Genomic DNA, 27,790 nt, shown 5'->3' with positions numbered 1-27,790 from the left:
TGGCATGTATAATATTTTTTGAAAAAATGACGTTTTTATATACACACACACACACAGACACACCTGGTTTTTAATTAAGTATTTAAAAATACTGTTAACAAATTCAAATATACAAAAAATATGTATGTACATTTCAGAATTTAGCAGTTGGCCTGGGCATGGTGATGCATGCTTGTAACACTAGCTGTATGAGGCAGGAAGGGTACCAGTTCCAGACCAGCCTAGACTGTACAGTAGACTGAGTCTCTGACAAAGGATTTAGCAGTTGGACAGTTCACAGTTTCCTGAAATGTAATTTAGATTTTTAAATTAAGGAAAATCTTTTTAAAACTTCCTTTCAAATGGCATGTTTTTAATAATATGTAACTCATCATTTTGACACTTTGACACTATTCTATCGTACTTCAACTTTTGTTCATAATTGTTTAACAAATTCACAACAAGGCCTTAATTTGTGTGTCTCGCTGCTGGCAGCTTGAGCCACTGGTGGTACATGCATGACTGTCCCATCAGGTGACATAGGACAGTCCCATTGGGTGATAAAAGCCTCCTGATGGAACTGTTACGCATGTACCACCAGTGGTTCATGCTGGTGGGAACATGTTAAGTTAGCTTTGTCTCTTAGAATTTGGTGCATAGATGTTTAAAGAACCAGCCTTTCCCATAGCAATATTGGCAAGAAAAAAAAATCTTTTATTAAAGAAGAACTTTAAAAACTAGAAAGATATAAGGGTATTTTTTTGTTTACTAATAATTAAGTTATTGTAATGTTTTGTTTTTTGTTTTTGAGACAGGGTCTCACTGTATAGTTCAGACTGTCCTTGAACTCACTTTGTAGCACAGGCTGGTCTTGAACACCTAGCGATCCTCCTACCTCAGGCTCCTGAATGCTGGGATTACAGGAGTGAGCCACCACACTAGCCAAGTTACTGGAATGTGATTGATATTCGTGAGCTGAAACTTAACTAACTTTCTGGTTGACAGTGGAAGTTTTTTTTTTTTTCTTTTTTTGGTTTTTCTCCGGTACCGGGAACCGAACTCACGACCTTGCGCTTGCCAGGCAGGCGCTTTTGCCGCTGAGCTAAATCCCCAGCCCCCGACAGTGGAAGTTTTAAGTATTGCAGAAGATTAGTTGGATTGACTAGTGTTTTGTAGGGATATGATCGTTGTTTGCCTGATAGTTTTATTTATTGTCATCCTGTTTTTTCTTGGTTTTTTTTTTTTTTTTTTTTTTTTTTTGAGGTGCTAGAAATCGAGCCCAGGGTCTTCACACTGAGCTACCCACCCCCACCTTTTTTACTTTTTTACTTTTTATTTTGAGACACTTCGAACATATGATCCTCTTGCCTCAGCTTCCCAAACTGCTGGATTACAGGCAGGTGCCACTACTTGCAGCTTTTTTTTGGTACTGGGAATTGAACTCAGGAGCTTGTGCTTGCCAGGGAGAGGCTTGTACCACTGAGCTATATTTTTGGCCCTTACGTGCAGCTTTATTTTACCTTTGTAATAGTTCCATAAAGCCACAAAGAATATGTTATTTAAACCTGAATTCATTGGGAAATCTGGGTTATGTTTGAAAAATACATATAGGTATGGGTTTTATCTTCTTAGTTTCATGTGATATAGGTAAAACATTAAGTCTGACTGATTGGTATACTTTAGGAGTTGACAGGCTGGGATGTGTGCTGCCCTGGTGTAGGAGATACTTTGAGTGTCAAAGTCACGTTACTACTAACTAGAAAAACTGAAGCAGACAAAAACTATCTTTGCTGTCTTTCTACCATTTCTCTTCTGTTTACGACCCCTGGATATTTCTTTGCTTGTAGCTGCTAAAGCATTTGCCAGTGAAGTGGTATCATCCTTTTTTATGTTCTCACTTTATAGGAATATCTGGATTAAAGATACTCATTGAGAAGATTAGCAGTAGGTTTGATGGCTTTTGGCTTTTTTGGGGGGAGTAGGTCTTGCTGTGTTGTCCAGGCTGGCCTTAAAATTGCTATGTTGCTGACCCAGCTTTCCAAGTAGTTGGGATTAAAGGCGTGTGCTACTACACCTGGCTTTGATAGCAGTTTAGGATGCTAGTAGGGGTGGTGGGGAGTGGGGGGATGGGGGTTGGTTGTAGAGAACGGTACTTCTGTACAGGAGGAGTATCACCTCTCTAGAGGAGAGGTGATAGCTGTCCCATCACTTTCCCTGCTTTTTCTACACTGCTGACAGGGAGCAGGTAGTTCCTGAGAGTGATTTAGTTATTTGTTTATTTTTGCTTTTATGAGGCAGGGTCTTGCTATGTAATTCAGGCTGGCCTTGAGCTCACTGTGTACCTCAGGCTGACCTCAAACTCGTGGTGATCTTAATGCTCAGCCTCCCAGGTGCTAGGATTATAGGCATGCACCACCACACCCAGTGCTTTATTTATTTATTAGTTTACTTTGGGTACTGTGGACTGAATCTAGTGGCACTGTGGTACATACTTAACCCTTTTTTGAGACAGTCTTGCTAAGTTGTCAAGCCTGGGCTTGAACTTAAGATGTTCCTGCCACAGTTTTCCAAGTAGCTAGGATTACAGGCATGGGACAGTATGCCTATGTAGTGTGTTATTTACAGTGCTTCTATAGGCTAGGTGCCAAACAGCAACTTAGGGGCTAGACGCTACCCTTTCACTGTTGCCGTTGGAGAAAACAAGTAAGTGTAGACCTTGTCTGAGATTCTTGGCGTAACTAGAACCTCAAAAAATAGGGGGCACACTAGTCACAGAAATAAGCAAGAAAGGAAAATCCCATGTGTGTGTACATGCTGTTTGTTATTGCAGTAGGCTGTGTTTGTGGTCACTTCTTCAAGTAATGCTTTTGAGGTTTGGATTTTCCAAAATAGGGATAACATTGTTCTGACACCATTGTTTGAAAACATTTAAAATTTGTTTTCTCTTTGTCTGACTAGATGTGATGCAGACCCTTCAGCCTTAGCCAACTATGTTGTAGCACTGGTCAAGAAGGACAAACCTGAGAAAGAATTGAAAGCCTTTTGTGCTGATCAACTTGATGTCTTTTTACAAAAAGGTAATTACCGTGGGTCTTCTGCCACGTATATATGTATGTATGTATGTATTTTGTTTTTGTTTGTTTGTTTTTCCGGTACCGGGAATCGAACTCATGACCTTGCGCTTGCCAGGCAGGTGCTGTGCCGCTGAGCTAAATACCAGCCCCCATATTTTTGTATTTTTGAGACAGGGTCTCACTATGAATTCGAGGCTAGCTGTGAACTCCTAACAGTCCAGGGTGGCCTCACACTCACTGTGATCCTTCTATCTCATCCTCCTACATGTGCCACCATGCCCGACATCCACCAAATATTTAGATAAAGATTTTGAATTTAAAACTTCCTGAAAGTGAGCTGGGGATTTAGCTCAGTGGCAAAGCGCCTGCCTGGCAAGCGTAAGGTCGTGAGTTTGATTCCTGGTACTGGAAGAAAAACAAAAACAGCAGCAACAAAAAAAACTGCCTGAAAGTATAAGCTTTATGGTTAAAAAAGTAGTCAGGTTTCTTTAAATACATGTTCATGCTTAATTATTTCTCTTGTGTTTTGGAAGAATAAGTTTTTTCTCATTCCTTTTTTTTGGTGACAGGGTCTCAATATGTAGTCCAAGCTGGCCTTGAACTCACGATTCTTCTGCTTTAGTTTTCTGAGTGCTAGGTACTGTTAAGCCCAATCTGGTTTTTCCCTGTATTGAGCTTGTGGCAGCTCTCAGACCTTTTAGGTCCTTCGCAGCTTTTGGCAGCACCTAGCTGATGGTTGAGGAGTAATAATTTAAGGCTATTGAAGCTGCTGATTCTTGTTACTACAACGATCCCATCAGTCTTTGCCCCTCTACTCTGGGGCTTGTTTATTTCCAAGAAGAGGTGGGCACGATCTTGTCTCTCTGTGCCTTTAACTTCTGGTTTTCTCCTAAAATCTTTGCCATGGTCTACAGAGCTTCCATGAGGTTTCCCTTGCTGCCTCCCTGGCAGACCCTGCATTATCCCCGCCTTTTTTCCATCGTGCCACATTGACTGTTGCTTTCGATTAGGGAAGACAGGTCCCCAGCTCAGATATTTAAACGCAGTGTACCCTGCTGAAACGTAGATTCCTCCTTCACTTATTTATGGTGTCTTTTCAAATGTCATAAATGGACACTTTCCCTTGCAGGTCCTTTATACAATAAAGAACACCCTGTGCTTCTAGTCGCTCAGTCCTTCCTCCAGCTTTAGCTTTGAAAGTGGAGACTTGGAACTTACAGTGCTGGGCACATACTCAATAGGTATTATGGAACTGATGACTAGGAATGTGGGTAATACTAGTTGATCCAGCTTTAACTCAGTACCTACTAAGGAAGAAAAGATAGTAAATATGGTTTCTTACTCTTAGAGCAGAGATTTACATATTTTTTTCATGCATCTTTAAATACTTTTGTTTTTTTTTTTTTGTTTCTGTTTTTTTGTTTTTCTTCCAGTACCAGGACTCGAACTCACGATGTTGCGCTTGCCAGGCAAGCGCTGTGCCACTGAGCTAAATCCCCAGCCCCTAAATACTTTTTTTTGTAGAGTGACAAAAACGCAACTCATACACGCAGAATTCCTCCCCATTATAAATGAGAATTTTGTTTTCTAAAAGTATTAATTTATACTAAATACAACAAGCATTGTTAATTCCCTACCACTCTGTTTGTAACTCTGTACTGTCTGTACTGATCCTTTGCTATTTTGTAAAACGTTGTCTGTCTGTTAGTATTTTCCTCCTTTTATTTTTAAAATAAAAAAAAAATAAAAATAAAAGCATCATATCAAAAAAAAAAATTTACACTAAAGACAAGTATGTGAAATAGCCATGAAAAAGCAACACATAGTAAAGATATTTGAGGTCAGAGGCACATGTATGTTTATACACCTAAGAACTTGTTATGAAAAAGCTTACATAGGTTTTTAGCAAAAGTTTTTATATACATATATATTTTTTTTGTCTTTTTGAGACATGGTTTCGCTATGCAGTTCAGGCTGGCCTTGAACTCACTTTGTAGCCCAGGCTGGTCTTGAACTTGCAATGATCCTCTTGCCTCAGCCTCCCGAGTGCTGGGATTATAGCTGTGCACCACCACGCCCGGCAAAAGTTTTTATTATAAAAACAATACAGGGGCTGGGAATATAGCTCAGCCGCGTAATGCCTGCATGGCAAACACAAAGTCCTGAGTTTGATTCCCAGTACAAAAAAAGAAAAAAAGCAATACACATGAGGAAGAACTTTAAATACATTTTAAAAAGGATAAAAAAATTAAACAACCGTAGCTGGGCATGGTAGTGCATGCCTGCACTCCCAGCAGTCAGGAGGCTGAGGCAGGAGGATCATTGTGAGTTCGAGGCCAGCCTGGGCTACAAAGTGAGTTCAAGTCCAGCCTGAACTGCATAGTTGAGACCCTGCATCCAAAAGACAGAAAAAAAAAAAAAAAAAAAAACCAGTTATAACTTTACCATCAGAGATAAAACACATATTTATGTATAGTTACATAGATTAGCACTGTCCAGTAGAACTTTGTGTGGAGACATATAATTTATTTGTGTATTTTCCATTTCTGTAAGTATTAGCTAATGAGTACTTGAAGTGAAGCTTGTAAGACCAAGATACTGATCCTTAAATAGCCACTTGTGGCTGTTGTATTGGACTGTTGGACAGTGCAACTCTTAGACTTATGTCTGTGTTTATGTTGTATATTAAAGTAATATCAAATGAATATTCTTATGTAATTTTTGTTGTGCTTTGTTTTTACAATACTGGGGATAGAATCTAGGGCCTTGAGCATGCCATGCAAGTGCTGTACCACTGAGCCACATCCCTAGCCCTAATATACTTACAAAAAATCTAACAGTGTATCTTGAATGTTGTTAAATGTTTACTTTGCTCTTTAAAAATTGGTTATATGTCTTTCACATTTTAAAAGTAACGTGTTATAAAAACGCAAAGGAGAATGAAGAAAGTATTTTGGTTATCATGGATTTTGAAGGGTCTGATTCATTTATTGTTTTAAGAGTACATACAAGTTGAGCTTGGTGACACACACCTTAGTCCCAGAACTCAGGGAGACTGAGGCATAAGGAAAGAAAGAAAGAATGACTGACTAATTAGGGTTGTAGCTCAGTATAAAGACATTGGTTCAATTCCCAGTACTGGACAAAAATAAAAATACATATAAGCCAAGTGTAAGGTGGATGCCTATCATCCCACCTACTCTGGAGGCTCAGCTAGGAGGATCACAAGTGTGAGGCCAGTTTGAGCAACTGAATGAGATCTTGTCTCAGAAGAAAAAAAGAGAAGGGGAGTAGTGGTGATACATACAGTAAGTAGTTCAGCAGTAGAGCACTTGCCTGGTGTGAGCCCCTGGGTTCAGTCCCCAGTACTGCTAAAAACCCCCCAAAAAACAACAAAAAAAGAGCTAACAGCTTTATAACCATGGAAAATTGCTTACTAAACAGATTAGTAGTGTAAAATATTTATATGCAGATACTTTTCTGAATAATTGATACTGTAGAAATAGCTATTCATGTAAAATATAAAAATTGTGTGAGCAAAGTCTGTGTTCTATTTTTAATATGTTCTTTAGCTGTTACTTAAGGTAGGACCAATTAAAGATTTTTAAATTTGATTTGATTTTAATAAGACTTGTTTTTGGTGGTACTTTGTAATTTAACCTAGGGGCCTTTGTACTGAGCTATATCCCAAGTCCTTTTTATTTTAATTTTTTTTCTTTTTTTAAATTTGAGACTGGATCTCACTAAGTTGCTAAATTGCCCAGGCTCGGCTTGAACTTGCAGTCATCCTGCCTCAGGCTCCCAAAATGCCTAGACCACAGGCTTGAGCTATGATACCTGGCTAAATGCTATAAATACTTTTGGTGTTTATACTTTAGTAAATTTCATTACTCTGAAGTTTCAAAGGTAGAACCTATAAAACATAAAAGAGACACTTTTGTTAATACCAATTCTTTTAGGAAAGTAGTTTGTTTTTTTTGTTTTTTTTTTTTCCCAGTACCGGGAATTGAACTCATGACCTCATGCTTGCCAGGCAAGCGCTGTGCCACTGAGCTAAATCCCCAGCCCCAATATCAATTTTTTTAATAATATATGTTTGCCATACATAATGAATTTGTCCTGGGGAGTTTGTATATGTACATATCACATTTTAATCCTTTTTACTTCCCCATATTTTCCTTTCCCTTCATCTATAGATCCCCTTCGCATTTAGAAAAGGTCTGCCTTCCTGTTTCATATAGTCTATCTACTATTTTGCTCTTTATTTATACTTTGGGTTTCTCATATAAAAGAAACAATGTGATGTTTAAGCTTCTGTGGCTGATTTATTTCACTTACCATTATGGTCTAAAGGTACCTCCATTTTCCAAGGAATGACTCAAGTTTATCCTTTTTTATGGCTGAGTAGTACTGTGTTTTGCATATATGCCACATTTTCTTTATTCATTCGTCTGTTATGGATATATGTAGGCCACTTTGAAGATTCATCTGTTGTGAGTTGTGTTGCTATAAACATGGACATGTGTATATCACTGTAATATGTGTTTAACTCTTTCAAGAACATACCTGATAGCTGGGTTGAATGGAATTTCATATTTTCATCTTTTGATGAATCTCCATAGTGATCTCCATAGTGGTTGCACTAGTTTGCAATTCCACCAACAATGTAGAAAGGTTCCTTTTTGAGTTTTTGGTGATCACTATTCTTTCTGAAGTAAAATGGAATCATTGTGCTGTTTTAATTTGTAGTTCTTTTTTTTTATTTTGGTACCAGGAATTGAATTTACGGCCTTTCAATTGCCAGGCAGGTGCTGTGACTCTGAGCTACATCCTCAGTTCCTAATTTGCAGGTTTTTTTTTTTTTTTTTTTTTTTAGTATTTTTCCGGTACCGGGAATTGAACTCAGGACCTCATGATTGCCAGGCAGGCTCTGTGCCACTGAGCTAAATCCCAAGCCTCTAATTTGCAGTTCTTTAATGGCCAAAGATGTTGAACATTTTGAAATGTACTTATTGATCATTTATATGTCTTTTTCTTTTTCTTTTTTTTTTTTTTCTGAGACAGGGTCTCACTGTGTAACCCCTGTATCGAATTCACAGTGATCTTCCTGCCTCAGCTTCTTGAGTGCTGGAATTTACAGGTATGAGTCACCATATGTGGCTCATCCATTTGTATTTCTTGTTCTGAGAAGTTTCTGTTCATTTTGATTATCCATTTTTGGTAATTAGTCATCTGTCTGAGGAGTGACTGGCAAAAAATTTTTTCCTGTTCTGTAGGTTGTCTCCTCATTCTTGGCTCTTTCTTTTGCTTGTAGAAGCTTTTAAATTTGATATAAAATCCAACTGTTGATTCTTGATGTTATTTTTTGTATAGTTCTGTTCAGAAAGTTTGCCTATGCTTATCTCTTCAGGAAGTTTTTTTTTTGATGATGGTGGTGGTGTTTGAGACAGAGTCTCACTCAGTAGTTGAGGCTGGTCTTGAACTCACTGTGTAGCCAAGGCTGTCCTTCAACTGGAGGTGATCCTCCTGTCTCAACTTCCTGCGTGCTGGGATTACAAGTGTGTGCCATCACAGCTGGCTTTTCAAGAGTTTTTACCTGTTTTATCACCTAGCAGATTAGATGTTTTTATTTTAATATCTAGATCTTTCATGTTTGTTTCTGTTTTAGTGCATAATGAGAGATAGGAGTCTAGATTCAGTCTTGTGCATATGGATAATCATTTTTCTCAGCACCAGTTTTTGAAGAGGCTATCTTTTCTTACGTTTTTTGCCTCTTTGTCACAGATCATGGGCTGGGGATATAGCTCAGTGGCATAAGCGCTTGCCTGGCAAGCCTGAGGTCATGAGTTCGATTCCTGGTACCAAAAAAAAAAAAAAGAAAGTATTGTCACAGATCAGATGTGTGAATGTGCCTAGGGTGGTTTTCTGCATCCTCTATTCTGTTCCATTAATCCCATATGTCTGGTTGATATGCCAATGTTTCATATCATTTTCATAACAATGCTGATTTTCCAACTGATTTAAAAATATTTTTAAGTTTTTGAATAGGCATACATTTAATCCAACAATACAAAGTTATACCAAGATAATATCCTGCCTATTTTGCTTGTACCCCTTTTTCTCCTACATCACATAGTTTTTCAGTGTTTGTGTCCTCTCAGTTGAACAATAAAGACATTGCCTTATATCTTCAAGATTTGGTATTTTCAGTACTGGTTCTTTCTGTAGATGTTTTGTGTTCTAGGGGTAAGGCTCAGAGGTGGAGTACTTAGCTAGCATGCACAAGGCCTTGGTTTTGATCCTCAGCACTGCCAAAAAAAAATTTTATATTGTACAATTGTTTCATAATTTATTTCACTTTTATTTATGTAAGTTTGGGTTGTTTCCAATCTTTTGTTATTACATACCCTAAAAAATAATCATGTATATATTTGCATATGTGCAGTTATGTCAGAAGCACTTAAATAGCCAGAAGTGGAGTTTAGTCTCATCAGCAGTGTATGAGATTGCTTGTTTTTCTAAAGCTTTTTTTTTTTTTTTTTTTTGGTGCTGGCAATTGAACTCAGGACCTTGTGTTTGCCAGGCAGGTGCTTACACTGCTGATCTATATCCTCCGCCCCTGTTTTTCTAAAGCTTTGTTAACCATGTCCAAACATGTTTGTTTATACGAAATTTGAATATTATTTCTTTTCTTTAGAAACTTCTGGTTTTGTGGATAAACTATTTGAAAGTCTCTATACTAAGAATTACCTTCCACCTTTGGAACCAGTTAAGCCTGAGCCAAAACCACTAGTCCAAGAAAAAGAAGAAATTAAAGAAGAGGTAATACGAAATTTTTATTTTGCTTTTGGGAGTTTATTAGATCCTATTGCCAGTATTCCTACTTACAAGGGTAGCTTCACAGAAGTAATTATCTATTGATTGAATTTCTGCTTTTCAGTTCCTTAGACTCGAAGAGTTGGAAAAATTTTAGATAGCTTGTTTAGGCATCATAGAAAGACTTAGAATTCCTGTGATAATGAAAAGTTGAAAAAACATTAGTGACTCTTAGAAAAAAGAAAAATTATTTACAGAGGCATAACTGAAAGTAATATATTAGTGAAAGAGAAATCAGAAGGTTACATTTTCATGTATATAAAAGCCAGTATCTTTTTAATCACATTGTTTTTTTAAAAAATAACATAATTATAGTTGGGTGTGGTGGCGCATGCCTATAATCCCAGCACTCAGGAGGCTGAGGATTGCTGTGAGTTTGAGGCCAGTCTGGGCTACATAGTGAGTTCAAAGCCAGCCTGAACTGATAGTGACATCCTGTCTCAACCCCCCCCCAAAATGTAATTATAAACGTCATTATTAACATTGGAATAACAAATGGATTTAAAATATAGAAGCTCAAAAATATAGTTACAGATAACAACCTAATTATTTAACCAAGATGGGAGTTTTTCAGGGTTCACTGGTAGTTTCTTTAGATGACATAATATATGGTAAGACTGGATTTTGTATCAGGCTACATGAGTTAAAATAGCTGTACAAGTTACCTCTCTGCTTCACTTTCACACTAAAAAAATGAGGATCATAGTACTTACTGAGGATTACAAGATTTTATATACAAATATTATGTAGTCCCTGGCCAGTGTCTGGGAAATAAATGTTAACTATTATGCAGAAATATTTTCTAACATTTCCTTCGATGTTATTCTCAAGACTAAATGAGTTTTTTTTTTAGTTTGTTTTTTTGTTTTTTTCCGGTACCGAGAATCAAACTTACAACCTTGCGCTTGCCAGGCAGGCGCTGTGCTGCTGAGCTAAATCCCCAGCCCCAAGACTAAATGATTTTTAAAGAAATCTTCTAATTTGTAAGTCATTTTAAACTTACATGAAAATTGCTAGGATACTGCTCAGAACGTCATGTGACACCTGCCTCGGCGTGTTTTTTGAAGATTGCCCCCAGTCTCTTTTCCATGGTCACACTTTTCCCTGAGTCATGGATAGTAAGTCACAAGCATTATGTCCCTTTACCTCTGAATCTTCGTTCATTTCCTGATTGTATTCTCTTAGATAACTCCACTACCATTATTTCAGTAAATTAATTTATGAGACAGGGTCTTCTATGTAATGAGGGCTGGCCTTGGACTCAACTCTGTAGCCTAGGCTGGCCCCAAACTCAGGGCGGTCCTCGTGCCTCAGCCTCCCAAGTGCTGGGATTACAGGCGTGTGCCACCACGCCTGGCCAATTTCAGTAAATTTAACAGCCAGATGATAAATACTGATATGTATCGTTTGAGTTCCAGTTTCAGTAATTCAGTCAACAATGTTCCTTTTTTATAGTATGTTCCTCTTATGTCCAGCCCAGGATTCACTCTTAGTATCACTTATCACTTAGTTATTCTAGTTATTATTTCTGAGGCACATATTTTTCTTTACCCCCTTGAAAGTGGTCTCCTTGTGTACTTCAGGTTGGTTTTGAGTGCTTGGTTATAGGCATGGGCCACCACATGCAGCTTTAATTCACTTTTCACTTTTGTGCTGACTGAACTGATGTAACAGTAGAAGAAAACAAAATTTGGCTATATTGTATTTAACTAAGATTGACTGAGACCACTATCACTTCTAGTTATATCATGCCCTGTGCTCTTTTTAATCCCAGCCCTGGGGGAGGCTGAGGCAGGAGGATTGTAAATTTAAACCCAGCTGGGTGTGGTGTTGCACACCTGTGATCCCAGCACTTGGGAGGCTGAGTAGTCCTAGTACTTGGGAGGCTGAGGCTGGGGAAATCACTTCAAGTTTGTGACCAGTCTGGGTTACCCAATGAGTTTAACAGTTCAAAACCAGCCTGAACCACATAGTGAGATCCTGTCTTACAAAGAAAAGGAAAAAGTGTGAGTCTTGTCTGGGTAATTGAGCAATTTTTCTAGACTGTGTCCTGAAATAATAGAAGGGCCCCAGTGCAGAGGTCATTGGGTCAGTCTGTGGTACCAGAGGAGGTTGGAGTGGGAGTGGGTTACTATCTCTTCAAGTAACAGAAATAGGAAAAAACTTCTCTAAAGTGCTTTATAGCAATTTTTCTTTGGCACTTTATATAATACTTAATTTATGGTCAATGGTATCAATTAAGGTACAAGTTAAGTTTTTTCTTTCATTTTTGTTTCTTTTTAGTGCATGTTTGCAGTACATAATGATTGCGTTCCTTGTGGGAGTTGGTCCGTGTACACAACACATCTTAATTCTTTTCTTGTCCCCATGCCACCTCCATCCCTCCATCCCCTGGTCTCCTTCCTGCCACGCATGTTTTATTTTGGTCTTTATATTTTGGGTTTCTCATATAAGAGAAACTGTGTGGTACTTAAGCTTGAATGCCTGATTTGCTTCACTTAACCTTGTGGTCTCAAGGTACATCCATTTTCCTACAAATAACTTAGGTTTATCCTTCTTTATGGCAGGGTTGTACTCCATTGTGTATAGATACCACATTTCCTTTATCCATTCATCTGTTGATGGACATATATACTGTTTCCAAGGCTTAGCTGTTTTGAATTGTGGGTATGCATGCGTCACTAAAACTTTTTTTTGTTTTGTTTTTTCTCCTGTACCGGGAACTGAACTCACGACCTTGCGCTTGCCAGGCAGGCGCTTTTTGCCGCTGAGCTAAATCCCCAGCCCCTCACTAAAACTTTTGATGCACGTGTCCTTTTCTACAGACGTTGAAGTGCAGTGGCTTAGAAGTTATCTGTTTGAAAGGCAACTGATGTGAATATGAGAAAAAGTTTGCATTATTTTGAACTTTGGAAGAAAACAGTTTAAAAAATGTTTCCACAGTTTCATTTGTGTCTTTGTAGTAAGTCCTTTTAATTTTGAGCATTGTGAAAAATGGCTAGTATCAATTTAGGTTTATGACACTATATGTTCCTTGTTTGTAAGATTTTATATGTAACTTAGGTGTAATTTCTGACATAACTAATAGTTCACATAATTGTGCATAAAGGAAAGGTTTAATGTGATTCTGTTAGATAATATGAGCAGAAGTTTTTCATGGTGCATATCTTTGGTCTCTTTCTGGTCTGTGGTCTGTTGGTATAGTTGTAATGAACACAAGGGATGAAACAAATCTAAGAATTAGCCAATTTAACTTGCTTCCTTGGTCCTCAGCTGCATTGTATCATTAGTTGTTTTTTAATTGGACTGTTGGCCACAGGGGGAACCAGAGGAGAGAATTTGGAGATTGGTACAACTCAACCTGGCATTAGAAAAACTGCAGAAGATACATGCTATGATTTATGAAGTACAGTGCATTTATTCCTGTTTTCTTTATTCTCTTACTGTCTTAAAGTTTTATTTTGTGAAGAAACTCAATTATTTGTTCTGTGTAGTTTTTTACTGTTGAGCTGATTGCCTACCAGTGGATTAATGCATCTTTTGTATTTCTTGTAAATTGGTAGAGAATTTTTTTTTTGTTTGAGACAGAGTCTCACTGTGCAATTCAGGCAGACCTTGAGCTCACTTTGTAGCCCAGGCTGGCCTTGAGCTCCTAACGATCCTCTTGCCTCAGCCTCCCAGCTGCTGGGATTACAGGCATGCACCACCACGCCTGGCTGGTAGAGAATGATTTTTTTTTTTTTTAATTTTTTTATTTTTTGAGAATGATTTTTAGATAGTCTGATTTTGTAGTGTTTGTTGGTGACATATGGTTGCCATATTGTGACTCCACTTTCTGTTGCCTGAATTTTATTAAATTGCGATCTCGTGGTCCATTGACTCACTTCTTGATTTAGAGCTACAAGTGAGCTTCTCCATTACATGGGAGTTCACTGAATTTTTACAAATGACTTTTTTTCACCTTTCTCAAGTCAAGGCTGTAGAGATATCTGATTTGAAAGCAACTTGTTTAAAGGTAATAAAGTCACTGGTTCTCTTTTTATTTCTGCCCATTTCTCAGTTTTAGTCTTAAAGAAGCCTTCAGACTTCCCTAAGAGCTCAGGGGTAGTTCCAATGTAACTTTTCTACAGTTTACGTGAAGTACTTGTTTTTATAGCTTTCATTAAGTTAGCTATTTGTATTTGAAACCTTTTCTGTGAAATCTAAAGTTCTCTTTGTGTGCAAATATATTTTTTGACTAGTAAGATATAAAGTGTTTACTATATGATACTTAATGATTTATTATTTCTGTTTCTTTCTTTCTGTCTGTCTATCTATCTATCTATCTTTTTGAGACAGGTCTTGAGCGTATTTTGTAGCCCAGGCTGGTCTCGAACTCACAATGATCCTCCTTCCTCAGCCTCCCAAGTGCTGGGATTGCAGGTGTGCTTCACCATGCCTGGCTGCTATTTTAATTTCAAGAATGAATTGCTTGTTTCTTTCCTACACTATCGTTGTCTATCTTAAATTAACATTTAGAAATTAATAAATTGTTACAGTAATTTGAGCATCTTTTTCACTTTTCCTGTTGAGGTTTGGGACTTTAGACTGTCCAGTGGGATTTTTTTTTGCGTGTACTCTTTGTGCTAGATGGATTATCAGGTGGCTTCTTCTGTGTTTGTAATTTATACAAGGCCTTTTCTTATTTCGTTTTTTTTTTTTGGTTTGTTTGTTTCTGGTACCGGGAATCAAACTCACGATCTTGTGCTTGCCAGGCAGGCGCTGTGCTGCTGAGCTAAATCCCCAGCCCCCGCCTTTTCTTATTTCTGATGAGTGTTTTTATATAGGTATTTCAGGAGCCAGCAGAAGAAGAAAGAGACAGCAGGAAAAAGAAATACCCTAGTCCCCAGAAGGCTCGTTCAGAGTCTAGTGAGCGAAGGTTTGTATTTTTCTTTTCAAGACATTGCTAACTCAGGTATTACTTACCTAGCAAGGACTTTAAAGGTATTTTAAATAAAATACATATTTTGACTCCTTTCTTGTTAAACTCACTAAAGAGGTGTTACCTTTCTTCTTTCCATTCTGTTTTGTCGTCTTTCTTTTCTTTTTATAAACAGTCATCATTATGTGTTTTCCCCAAGAGCTCAGGGGTGGGAGCAGTCTCCTTGGAGAATAATAGTGAAATGTTCCATTTGGTCAGGGGTGCTCGGGATTAAAATTATCTACATTATTTTATGATCTAAATGGTGCAGTTTTTATGAGAAGTCATCAGTCTACCATCAAAAAACAGATCTTAAAAAATTTTAGGAGAGCTTTGTTTTGAGCCCTTTTTCTTTTCTAGTTACATTTCTGCCCCTCCCTCTGTACATTGGGTTCACCTTTTAAAACAATTTCTCCCCACCCAGTATACTTTGAGTGTGAATATTTTTTCCCTTTTTGTATAATGGAGTAGAATAATTATGGGGTGCTCCTTAAACTCTAGAAAAGCACAGACATGAATTTTGATGACTCCAGGAGAGTATCTCATAGTCTAGATTTGGTTGCAGACTTCATTCTCTGTCCTATCCATGGCTTTTATATCTGTGTATTACAGGACACGTGAGAAGAAGAGAGAAGATGGCAAATGGCGAGACTATGACCGGTACTATGAGCGGAGTGAGTTATACCGGGAGAAGTATGACTGGAGGAGAGGCAGGAGTAAGAGCCGCAGTAAAAGCCGAGGCCTGAGTCGGAGTAGAAGCCGAAGTAGAGGGCGCAGCAAAGATCGAGATCCGAACAGGAACGTTGGTGAGTAGATGAGACTTTCTCCTGAAAGCTTTGTAGTTTCTTTTTTTTTTTTTTTAAGCTGTATAGTTTCTTATAGCCCTTAAAGGTAAATGTTACCTTTAATATAGCTAAGTGATGTAAACATTGGAATTGCCCCCAAAAACTTGGAATTGATTTTGTTACAAAGATAGGGCTGTATTCTTGAATAGAGTCAAGGGGATTTGATTAAAAAGAAGCTACTCATAAGGCATATTACTTGTTTGGATTTAAGTAATTTTGTATAATTAATTAAAATGTCCTAGCCGGGCTTGGTGGCACATGCCTATAATCCCAGCACTTGGGAGGCTGAGGCAGGAGGATCCTTGCGAGTTTGAGACCAGCCTGGGCTACAGAGTGAGCTCAAGGCCAGCCTGAACTGCATAGCGAGACCCTGTCTCAAAAAGACCAAAAAAAAAAAAAAAAAAAGTCTTCTATAATTCACAAAGCTATCACTGGAGGGAAGAGGGTAGCCTGGTTTTGCTGTTTTGTTTTTTGAAAAAGTAACTGATTTTTTGGTGAAGTTGCTTAAAGTTTGTAAAATTAAAAGGAAGCCAGGCACTGCAGTGCATGTCTGTAATCCCAACTCTCTGGAAGCTGAAGCAGGAGGATTACAAGTTTGAGCCCAGCTATAGCAATTTAGTGACTTAATGAGACATTATCTCAAAATTTAAAAAGTAAAGGATTGGGAGTACAAAGGCCCTGGGTTCTAGCTCCAGTACTGCCAAAACAAAGAGAAAAATAATTTAAATAGATTATGAGATTCCAATGATGGATCTCCTAAAGCATTGATTTGGCAGTCAATTCTTGGGTAACATCCCTATTAAATATTAGTAAAGAAGCTGACCTTTTCTCATTCAGTGTAATTGCTGTTGATACAAAAGATGATTTTTCATAAGTTATTGGCCAAGATAGGTCTCATTGTTAGTGTTCCTATTTTTAGGCTATATTAATCATGAGAGCAGTTTGAAAAAAAGGGTAGCTTAGTAGATTGACTCCAGTGTTCTTTTTTTGTTTGTTTTTTTTTTTCCAGTATGGGGAATCGAACTCATGACCTTGCACTTGCCAGGCAGGTGCTGTGCTGCTGAGCTAAATCCCCGGCCCCTCCAGTGTTCTTACCTTTTTTGCTTTGAGAGAATATAAGCATAGTTAAGAACATAAATGTCTGATCTATTTCTTGTTTTTATTTTCTCTGAAGCAGAGCACAGGGAAAGATCAAAGTTTAAGAGTGAAAGGAATGATTTGGAGAGTTCCTATGTGCCTGTGTCTGCACCACCTCCGAGCTCTTCTGAGCAATACTCCTCTGGGGCACAGTCTATCCCCAGCACTGTGACTGTGATCGCACCTGCTCACCATTCTGAAAACACCACAGAGAGTTGGTCCAATTACTATAACAATCACAGCTCTTCCAATTCTTTTGGTCGAAACCCACCACCAAAGCGGCGATGCCGAGATTATGATGGTAAAAATCCTCACCTTCTCTTATGTTGTACTCAAAAGTATGGGTAAAGCAGATGTTGCATGTATTACAGACCTTTTCTTTATACCCTAGGTTGTGTTAAAAAGGACGAATGGGAGGAGAATTTCTTTAGGCATATGCTTTATTTCTTGAGATTTAATGATTTGGCTCTAGTCAAGAGAATATTTAAATTTGAACCTTTTTTAGTTTATATTTTTGTTATTACTTCAGACTATAAGTATGCCATACAATTTGATAGATGCTAGAAATTTTAATGTCTTTGTATAGTGTTTGGTGCTGGGAATTTGTTAAGTATGTATAACCTACTTGTTTAATTTGCTGACTTTGCATTTGAGTGAATCCATGTATTGTGTTTATTTTGATTTTTTTATTATGGAAATATTTAAATATTTACTAAATTTGACAAAATAAATTAATGCTAGTGTGTCTATCACCTGTTTTCAACAGTTACCAAATCATGAATAATCATTTTTATTTATACCCCTTCACATTTCTTCTTGTTCTGTATTATTTCAAGCAAATCTAATTAGAACGTTTATTCAGTGCTAGGGATTGAATCCAGAGCTGTGTGTATGCTAGGCAGGCACTGTACTACTGAGCTAAACTTCCAGCTTCTCATTTTTTCGGTAGAGTGCATATTTTTATGTTGTTTTTTTTAACTATTATTATTATTATTTTTGTTTGTTTGTTTGTTTTTGTTTTTTGAGACAGTCCCACTATGTAGTTCAGGCTGGCCTTGAACTCATGGTGATTGTTCAACCTTAGCCTCCCGAGCACTAGGAATATAGGTGTGCACCACTATGCCCAGTTTTGCTTTATTTATTTTTAAGTGGGGACTAGAGCCAAATCATCATTTAAACATTTATCTCAATTCTCTGGTTTCCCAGCTAGAGTTCTCTTTCCCAAGGTACATTGATACTGTCGATTTCTTGTGCATTTTTCCACACATAGTCTATGTGTAGGTATTATATATAAATAAATTATATATTCTCCCCCACTTTTTTTAAACTTATGTGCCAATATACTGTTTATAGTTTTACATGATTTTTTTCATTTAGTATTTCCTGGCAGTAATTCTGTATTAATACATCAAAAAACCTCTCCCAATTTTTTTAGGCTTTTTGTGATCTATATGTGCAAAACTGTGTTTAAGCTATTTTTCATTGATTGGTGCTGGGGATGTTTCTGATATTTTTTCATTGCAAACTGTTACAGTGAAAAGCCTATATAATGCCGACTTAAATATTTATTTTTAAAATATATTTTTATTTTTAATTGACATAATTGTACATATACAGCGTATGCTATGAATTTCAACACATGTATACAATGATCGCATCAGGATAATTGGCATATTTATCATCTTGCAAATACTAAAAATCCTCTCTACTGGTTATTTTAAAATATTCAAGTAATCGTTGTCAACCATAGTTGTCCTATTGTGCTATAGAACATTGTAGATTTCTTCTATCTAGCCAAATGTTTTAAACTAATACTTTAATTTCTAGATATAGAAAAAGTGATTGCTTTAGAATAACATTATGAGAACAGATCATTACAATTAAGTCATCTAGTTAAAGGCTCTTTTCCTTCCCCACTCAAAACCCTTTGTTAAGTTGGTACAGTATTTGCTTAAAGTATCCCGGTTTTAGGCTGGGCTTGGTGGTACACATCTATAATCTCATCCCTTTGGGAGGCTGAGGCAGGATTCCAAGTTCGAGCCTAGTCTGGGTAATGTTGTTATTTAGTGACACCCTGTCTCAAAAGTAGTAAAAAAATGGCTGGAGCTGGAGCTCAGTGTGAAGTCCCTGGGTTTAATCCTTACAACTAGGGGGGAGAAATCTGTGTTTTTATTGCAAAAATTTAATAGCAGATAAGTTAATCTAATAGCAGCTGCTAGTAGCTTGGTCTTGAACTTGTTCTTTTTATCTCAGCAAGTTATACATAGTATGGAAAGTAGAGAATACACATCCCTCTACCTCAAGAATACGTTTTAACAGAATAACACTAAGAATTTAGGCTCCATAGAGAAAACTACCATCTTATAAATCAGAATGGTGGGCTCTAAGACATTGTGACGCACACCTATCATCTGAGCACCTGGGAACCTGAGGATCGCCGTGAGTTTAAGGCCAGCCTGAACTGCCTAGCAAGACCCTGTCTCAAAAAACAAGTCAGAGTGGAGGGTTTTTCAGGGATTTGTTTCATTTTCTGAACTTTAATAGGTCGTAATAAAATTCTTTTTATTTTTACAGAAAGAGGATTTTGTGTACTTGGTGACCTTTGTCAGTTTGATCATGGAAATGATCCTCTAGTTGTTGATGAAGTTGCTCTGCCAAGTATGATTCCTTTCCCACCCCCTCCTCCTGGCCTTCCTCCTCCACCACCTCCTGGGATGTTAATGCCTCCAATGCCAGGCCCTGGCCCTGGCCCCGGCCCCGGCCCCGGCCCAGGCCCCGGCCCGGGCCCAGGTCCTGGCCATAGTATGAGACTTCCTGTTCCCCAAGGACATGGTCAGCCTCCACCTTCTGTTGTGCTTCCCATACCAAGTAAGTATCTATTGGCTGAAAGAATCTTTGGTAGTGAAATCTACTTGCAAGCACCTCATCTGTTTTTAAATTTAATACTCTTGTTAAAAGTGTGTGAAAAATAAACTAGTGATAGAATTTGAGATATATACCTATACTTTGATGCTGTTCTTTTTTTTTTTTTTTTTTTCCTGGTACCGGGAATTGAACTCGGGACCTTGCGCTTGCCAGGCAGACGCTGTGCTGCTGAGCTAAATCCCCAGCCCTTGATGCTGTTCTTTCCTTTTTGCTATCCATTATAGCATGGTTTTATTGTAGAATTTCCAGTGTGAATTTTGGCTATAGTGACCAAACCTGTACTGACTTACCAAAGTCTTACTTGTTAGTAGCATTTTAAGATGTCAGAGAAAGAACATACCAGTAATTTAATGATAGTCTTTAAAAAGTATCTCTTAGGGCATGTTGAAATAACATTTAAAAATTTTTATTGTAAAAATTTTTTTGTTTGTTTGTTTGTTTTTTGGGGGTGGGCAGGGGGTCCTGGGAATCGAACTCATGACCTCAGGCTTGCCAGGCAAGCGCTTATGCCGCTGAGCTACATCCTGGCCCTTGTTTTCGTTTGTTTTTAAGACAAGGTCTTATGTGTAGTTTAGGTTGACCTGAAATTTGCCATGATTATCTTGACTCAGCCTTCCTAGTGAATTATGGGCATATGCCACCACACTTGGCTTATGTGTTTTGGTTTTTTGAGATAGGCTCTCACTGTGTAGTCAGGTTGGTCTTAAATTTACCACATGGGCCAGGCTGGCCTCAAACTCAGAGGGCCATCCTCCTGCTTCCTTCTGAGTACTAGAGTAACAGGTATGCACCACTGGGCCTAGCTAAATTTTAAAAATAAAATGAAAAGTATGGTATAAATTATTTACATGTATACAGAGTTGTATTTCTTTTGGGAGGAGGTGGGTATCAGGAATTGAACTCAGGACCTTGTGCTTGCCAGGCAGGTGCTGTGTCGCTGAGCTATATCCCCGGCCCTACAAAGTTGTATTTCGTGTTAAAGGCTAGCAAATTATTTTTTAAAAATTATTGTTATTTAAGTTAGCAATATTTTGGTCAATTCTCTTTCTTTTTTTTAGTATTTTACATTGGGGATGAGTGTAGCTCAGTGGTACAGTGCTTACCTAGTGTAAGTGAGGTCGTAGGTTCCATTCCCAGTATTAAAAAAAAAAAAAAACTAAAAAAGCTAAAGAACATTTTATTTTGTTGTGGACCTATATGAAGTTGCAGAGGTACCTGTTGTAGTACACTCCTGTAATTCCAGCACTGGGGAGGCTGAAGCAGGAGTATCACCGCAAGTTGGAGGCTAGCCTGGGCTACATACATAGTGAAACTTTGTCTTAAAAGCAAAGAAAACATTTGCAAAGATAGTTTCCCAGGATCCCGTGTACATGTTACAAAGCTTTCCAGCAGTAGAGTACTTTTAGAGAACACATTGAATTTAATACAGTTTTGGAGAAGTTTAATGCATAGGTTTGATCAATAAAAATGAGGTTCTTTTATGAATATTTAGTATTGTCACATAAAGAATATAATTTTAAAACACAGGTTGAGATTTTATTTTCCAGATAAAGAAGTATATTTATGTGTAGAAACTAAAAGATGATTCAGTGTAGGAACCTATTTGTATAAAAGTTAAACTCAAGAATGTAGTTTTTTCAAACATTTTATCATGAAACATTTCAAGCAAGCAAAAGTTGAAAGAATTGTATTCATGCACTTATCGTCTAAGCTCCACAGTTAGCATTTTACTGTACTTGCATATCACTTACTTTTCCATCTCTCCATTTTTATCTGATGCTTCTCACAACACATTACAGACAATAGTACACTTAAAATGTGCTGATTGTTTCTTTCCTTTGAGACGGGGTCTCGCTTTTCTTTGAGACAGGGCTCGTGCTGGCCTTGAACTCCCTGTGTAGCCCAGGCTGGGATTACAATCCTTCTGCCTCAGCCTCCCAAGTGCTGGGATTATAGGTGTGCACCACTATGCCCAGTGTTTAAACATGCTTATCATTATTTTAATCCTTTGTAGAAATCTGTAACCCCAGAAAATTTTCTCAAGTCCTTCTTAGTCATTTTCTACTTTTACCCACAGAGGCAACATTCTTTAATTTTTTATCGTTGATTACTTTTGTCTATTCTAGAACTGAGAATGTCATTTTAATTAATTATATACAACTCACAGTGGTTAAGCCTGCATATATCAAATTCTTTTATTTTGTTCAAAGCCTGCGTAGAACTTTTGAGTATGAATATTTAAATTACTACCAGTGTAGTGAGTATTTTTATTAGGAAACGTTAATCCGTACCTGTCACCTTTTGTAATCTGTAGGACCACCAATATCACAGTCAAGCTTGATAAACAGTCGTGATCAGCCTGGGACAAGTGCAGTGCCCAATCTTGCACCAGTGGGAGCAAGACTACCTCCTCCTTTACCCCAGAACCTGCTTTACACAGTATCAGAACGTAAGTAAATGCTTCAACTCAAATTACTGGCATGTAGAAAAGGCACGATTTCTCCCATCAGCATAATGCTTTTAAAAATTATTTTGCATTTTTATTGACTGTATACCTATCAAAATTGTATTTGTATCCACAAAGCAGTGTATCGTGTGCTTATGCCGTGTGGTCATATGTTAGTGTTAAGTGGGAGAGAAAGGCAGTGTCTTCCCTTTTGGGCAAGGTCTTCTGTTTGGGAAACTGACCTGTGACGTAACAGTCTCAGCAATTTGCCTCTTCTGTACTGTCTGTCATGGAGCAACAGTATTGAGTCTTTATTTTAAAATTAATTTTGTTTTTTTGAGACAGGGTCTTGCTATGTAGTCTGTGCTACCCTTGAACTCACTATATCGCCTCGGCTGGCCTCAAACTCTAGATAGGCCGCTATGCCCAACTTGTTCTTTTCTGAAGCAAATCTATTTTGAAGTTTCTGACTATTTCTAAAATGTGAGGTCTATCTCCTAAAAGGTGTGCAAAAGGTCAGGTAACCTGTTATTTAACTTGTATGCTAAAGTGAAGATAGAGTGCATCATTTAAATTGTATTGATGTTCCGTGTGTAGGCTATTGTGGCACACATGTTTGAGTGTAAAATGTTTTTCTTGACTCCTGATTCTTTGAGAACTTAGATATTTTCTTGTTGTTTAGTTTACTAAGTTTTTAAGGAAAGGCCTTTCTCCAGAATCAGTTTTGAAAAGGTTATTGGTTGTTAAACACTTCAGATTATGAGATTTTTCTCTATAAAGACAGTTAACTATGGATGTGTTCATCTGTATGGAACTGTGTTTACTGTGAAGTTTGTTTTGCCTTCTAAACATTTCTTCATGTCTTTGTGTTGTGGAGAAGCAACTGAGCAAAGTAGTTGAGCCCTGTTAAAATCTTGATTTCTTTGCATATTATTGTCTTTATGACTTTGGGCAAATGACTTCCTGTATTCAATTTTCTCCTTTGGAAAAGTAGCAAATTACTTCATTAAGGTTGTTTTGAATAATAAATGACTAGCTGAGCGTGGTGGCACACACCTGTAATCCTAGCACTTGGAATGCTGAGGCAGGAGGATTGCCACGAATTTAAGGCCTATCTGGGCTACATAGTGAATTTGAGGCCAGCCTAGACTACGTGGTAAGACCTGTCTCATAAAAACAAAACAAAACAAAACAGTAAATGACTAACATATAAAGGATGTAAAACAGTTTCTGGCATCTAGGAAACTGAAAGAATTAGTTGTTATTCAAGTTCCTATTGTCTGCTCAAATTTGAATTTCAACCTCTCTGAAATCAGACCTATTATTTTCTCCTTGAGTTTCTGCCATCCACCATCCTTGTCTTTGTCATTAGAAATAACACCTATCCAATCATCTGTAATTGAGTGCTTCACATGGCTCACTTGCAGTTTTTTTCTTGCATTTAAAAAAAAAATTTTTTTTTTGGTACCAGGAATCGAACTCAGGGCCTTGTGCTTGCCAGGCAGGTGCTTGTGCCATTGAGCTATATCCCCAGTACCCCCCCTTTTTAAAAACAATTAAATAATAATCCCCCCCACCAGGAATCGAACTCTCGACCTCACGCTTGCCAGGCAGGCGCTGTGCCCCTGAGCTAAATCCCCAGCCTGCCCCCACTCCCAAAAATAATTTCTTAAAAAACTTCGTTGTGCTGGGAATTGAACCAAGGGTGTCTAGAGGCCAGACAAGTAATCTACTACTAGGCCACACCCGCAAACCCACTTTGTTTTTAAAAATTTTTTTTTTTTTTTTTTTTTTTTTTTTGAGTTTTTTTTTTTTTTTTTTTTTTTTTTTGTCTTTTTGAGACAGGGTCTCACTAAGTAATTCAGACTGACCCTGAGCTCACTTTGTAGCTCACGCTGGCCTCGAATTTGCAACGACTCTCCTGCCTCAGCATCCTGAGTGCTGGGATTACAGGCATGCACCACCACGCCTGGCCCAAAAAATATATATATAATTAATCAAAACTCTTTCTCTTTCTCTCTTTTTTTGGGGGGACACGGTTTGGTTTGGTTTGGTTTTTTGAGACAGGACCTCACCATGTAGTTCAGGCTACCCTTGAACTCACTTTGTAGCCCAGCCTGGCCTCAAAGTCGCAGTGATCCTCCTGCCTGTCAGCCTTCTGAGTGCTGGGATTACAGGCATGTGTCACCATGCTTAGTTTCTTTCTCATTTTATTTAATGCATGTACACACATGCACACACACGTACGCATACACTCGTACACCTTTTTTTCCTTTTTGATAATTGAACCCAGGAGCTTTGCACTTAACTACATGTCCAGTCCTTTTTTTATTTTGAGACAGGATTTCACTAAGTTGCCCAGGCTGGGCTTGATCTTGGATCCTCCTGCCTCAGCCTCCTAGAGTACTGGTATTACAGGTGTGCACCACCTTGCTTGGCCTTGAAGTATGTTTTCTATCTGCTGTCCTTTGCCCTCATCCATAGTTGAATCACCTCACATTTGGATTATTGCTACAGCGTACTTGATACCTTTATGTTTGATGTTTCACCCTACTAAGGCAGACCGTTTAATGTTGCTAAGCTCAGGTTCGTAAGGCTGTTTTCCTGAGAAGTTTTCAGTAACTATCATTTCTTTTTGAACTATCAGCAAACCCCTCTCTGGGGCTTTTCTTTCTATAATCTACTTCTCCTTTTTTGTAGTCTCTTTTTCACTGTTTAGCAATTTATACTGTTTCTGATCAGGCCCTCTGTGCTCTTGTCATGACTTAGCTTTCTTTTCCCATCTTCACTCTTAGCTTGTGCTCTTGTACTCTTTTTTTTTTTGGTTTTTCTCCGGTATCGGGAACCGAACTCACGACCTTGCGCTTGCCAGGCAGGCGCTTTTGCCGCTGAGCTAAATCCCCAGCCCCGTGCTCTTGTACTCTTAAGGCGCAGAGAGCTCTTCTGAGTATTTGGGGAATATTATTGCTCTTACTCTCCACTCCTGCTTTACTAAAAAAGAATTTATTATATAAAGACGTTTGTTTAGTTTTCTTTTAGGTAAATCTTCTTTCTTCCTTTTTTCTTTTTGGCTTTTTGAGACGGAGTTTCTCTGTGTGGTCCAGACCAGCCTTGAACTTGCTGTGCAGTCCAGGAGGGTCTTGAGAACTTGTGATGCTCTTGCCTCGGCCTCCCAGAGTGCTGAGGTTATGGACATGTGCCACTTGCCCGGCTATGTGTAAATCTTAGAACCAGCTGAACTTCAGAACAGAAATCACACGATACTCATTTGTCCTTTCTTTTTCATGTTTAGTATCTTAGTCTAAGGATTGCATTATTGCTGCTTGAAAGTGCTTTCACTTTTAATTATGGAAATCTTAAACATATATAAAAATAAGATGGAATAATGAACTCGCATTGCCTCGGATAGTTATGTGCATCACCCAGCTTCAACAGTCACTACCAGCTGTGATGAATCTTCTTTCATCTGTTTCTTCCTGAATCAGATTAACGTTTCTGAATGCCTTTTAAACTTCAGAGTATGAAAAACTGAATTATTTGTCCCAGAATCTGTAGGTAGCATATTTTTATACTGTTAAATTTAGTGTTATGACTCAAAAAGTTTTAAAAACCTGGCAATTATTTAGTTTTGTATTGTTCAACCTAACATTGTGACTCATTCTGAAAGTACTCTATTTGGTTTTATTTATTTGCTTGCTTTTTGTGTTGCTGGATATTGAGTCCTGCTTTGTAGGCAGGTGCTATACCACTGGGCTATACCCCAGCCCATGGTTTTAATTGTTTGAAAATTGGGCAGTTACCATTTATTTTAGTGACGTAACCTGATAGTAATGCAGCAAATATTTATTGAGGGACTACCATATGCCAGGCATTGTGGTGGCCACTGGGGAGCCAAAGTGATTAGGGTATCAGCCTTTATTTTGCTTGAAGTTAACTTTTTTCTTTAAGAGAAAGAAGATTCTGTGATGTACTAGTAAAAGCCATTCATTCTTTCATTGGTACTGGTGATTGAACACAGGGCCTTGGGCATGTTACAGGCAAGAACCCTTAAGCTGCATCCCCGCTACTTTTTATTTAGCAGGCTCTTGCTAAATTGCTCATGCTGGACTCCAACTTGGGATCCTCTTTCCTCAGCCTCAGCAGTGGTTAGAATTAGGGTCACTGGCTGCTATGCCTGGCCAGTAAAGACAGAGGGTGGTAACATACCTAAGAAAATTTTAAGGACTAATACAGTTAGCAGCTTTTTACTTTTCCAGGGTAAAGACTATGTGTGAAAATCTAGTATTAATTTTTAAAATACCTTTTACACCAAAAGTATATAATCTGAGAGTAAAGAATGATCCTTTAGTATTTGTTTTTTTTTTTTTTCCTCATATTTTTGAGACAGGGTCTTGCTATGCAGTTCAGGCTGGCCTTGAAGCTCACTTTGTAACCCAGGCTTGTCTCGAACTTGAAATGATCCTCCTACCTCAGCCTCCCGAGTGCTGGGATTACAGGTGTGTGCCACCATGCCTGGCTAGTATTTGGTTTTATGAAATATTTACTGTATTTTTTCCCATTTTTTCTTTATGACCAATAAAAGGTGATAATTTCCCATTGGAATTTGTGTATTACTACACTTAAGGACCATGTTTTGAAAGAGATTTACTTGATTGGCAACTGAGAATTTTGAAAGTTATAGAATACTCTATTGGACAGTTCAAAATTCTGTGGTACACAAGTTTGTAATTTTTCTTTTCTTTTTTATCTGTCTCTTTCAACACTGGGGATTGAACCCAGGGCTTTTGTATTGAGCTATGTTCTGAGCCCTTTTTACAGTTTTATTTGCAACAAGGTCTCAGTAAGTTGCTCAGGCTGGGCTCAAGTGTGAGACCTTCCTGCCAGAGTGCTGAGATTGACAGGTGTGCCACCACTTCTGGCTTTCTCCCTTTCTTACCAGCCTAAATTTTGATTCTAAAATTTGCAGAGAAATCTGAAAATGTGGGAGATAAGTTGCTGATAGCTATCTAAATGTTAAATTTTTTTTGAAGAATATAGTATATTTTATCAGTCATGTGTTTCATAGCTTTCTATTTGTGTGATGTAAAAAAATTTAATAATAGTCTTTGATATAAAGGTTGAACTCCCAAAATTGTTCATTTACTTTTTAAAATGCTTGTAATTTTTTTCACATGTAAGTTCTATTATGAACTGTTGTATTGTTTCTTAATTTTTATTTTTAGTAGTACAATTTAGCGTACATAATTACATTCATTGTGGGGAGTCGGTGCACATTCCTAACACATTTGTAAGTTTTACAAGATGACAGGTTGCTTTGGTTCAAATGAAGTAAATAGCCTTGTGTATATTTGCAACATGGTAGACAACTTGAATTATCCTAAAAATTTAACAAGAGTTTAAATTATAGATATTTTATAGCCTTTAAAATTACTATTAAAATACACAACAAAAATGCTTGTGATTAAAAAACTATAAAGTGGGGCTGGGAATTTAGCTCAGCAGCACAGCACCTGCCTAGCAAGCATGAGGTCGTGAGTTCGATTCCCGG

General features: G+C 37.8%; 1 protein-coding gene across 4 annotated transcripts in view; it reads left to right on the top strand.

Moving 5' to 3' along the window:
* The window catches only part of Rbm27 (RNA binding motif protein 27), a 72,596-nt gene that overhangs the window by 9,183 nt on the left and 35,623 nt on the right, over window positions 1-27,790 (top strand). For 2 of the 4 annotated variants that reach the window (XM_005380677.2, XM_005380675.2), the window contains exons 2-8: window positions 2,938-3,056; window positions 9,751-9,875; window positions 14,756-14,847; window positions 15,502-15,695; window positions 16,909-17,172; window positions 19,446-19,739; window positions 22,111-22,245. In XM_005380677.2, the coding sequence (XP_005380734.1) occupies window positions 2,938-3,056; window positions 9,751-9,875; window positions 14,756-14,847; window positions 15,502-15,695; window positions 16,909-17,172; window positions 19,446-19,739; window positions 22,111-22,245 (1,223 nt within the window). The remainder of the gene's footprint in view (window positions 1-2,937; window positions 3,057-9,750; window positions 9,876-14,755; window positions 14,848-15,501; window positions 15,696-16,908; window positions 17,173-19,445; window positions 19,740-22,110; window positions 22,246-27,790) is intronic. The other 2 variants (XM_005380678.2, XM_005380676.2) reach the window with 1 other exon arrangement.

Source organism: Chinchilla lanigera, unplaced genomic scaffold (genome assembly GCF_000276665.1).
Source record: "Chinchilla lanigera isolate Chin_1 unplaced genomic scaffold, ChiLan1.0 scaffold00014, whole genome shotgun sequence".
Classification (NCBI taxonomy): Eukaryota; Metazoa; Chordata; class Mammalia; order Rodentia; family Chinchillidae; genus Chinchilla; species Chinchilla lanigera.
The sequence above is the reverse complement of the archived record's forward strand: the minus strand, read 5'-3'. Positions and strand labels throughout refer to the sequence as shown.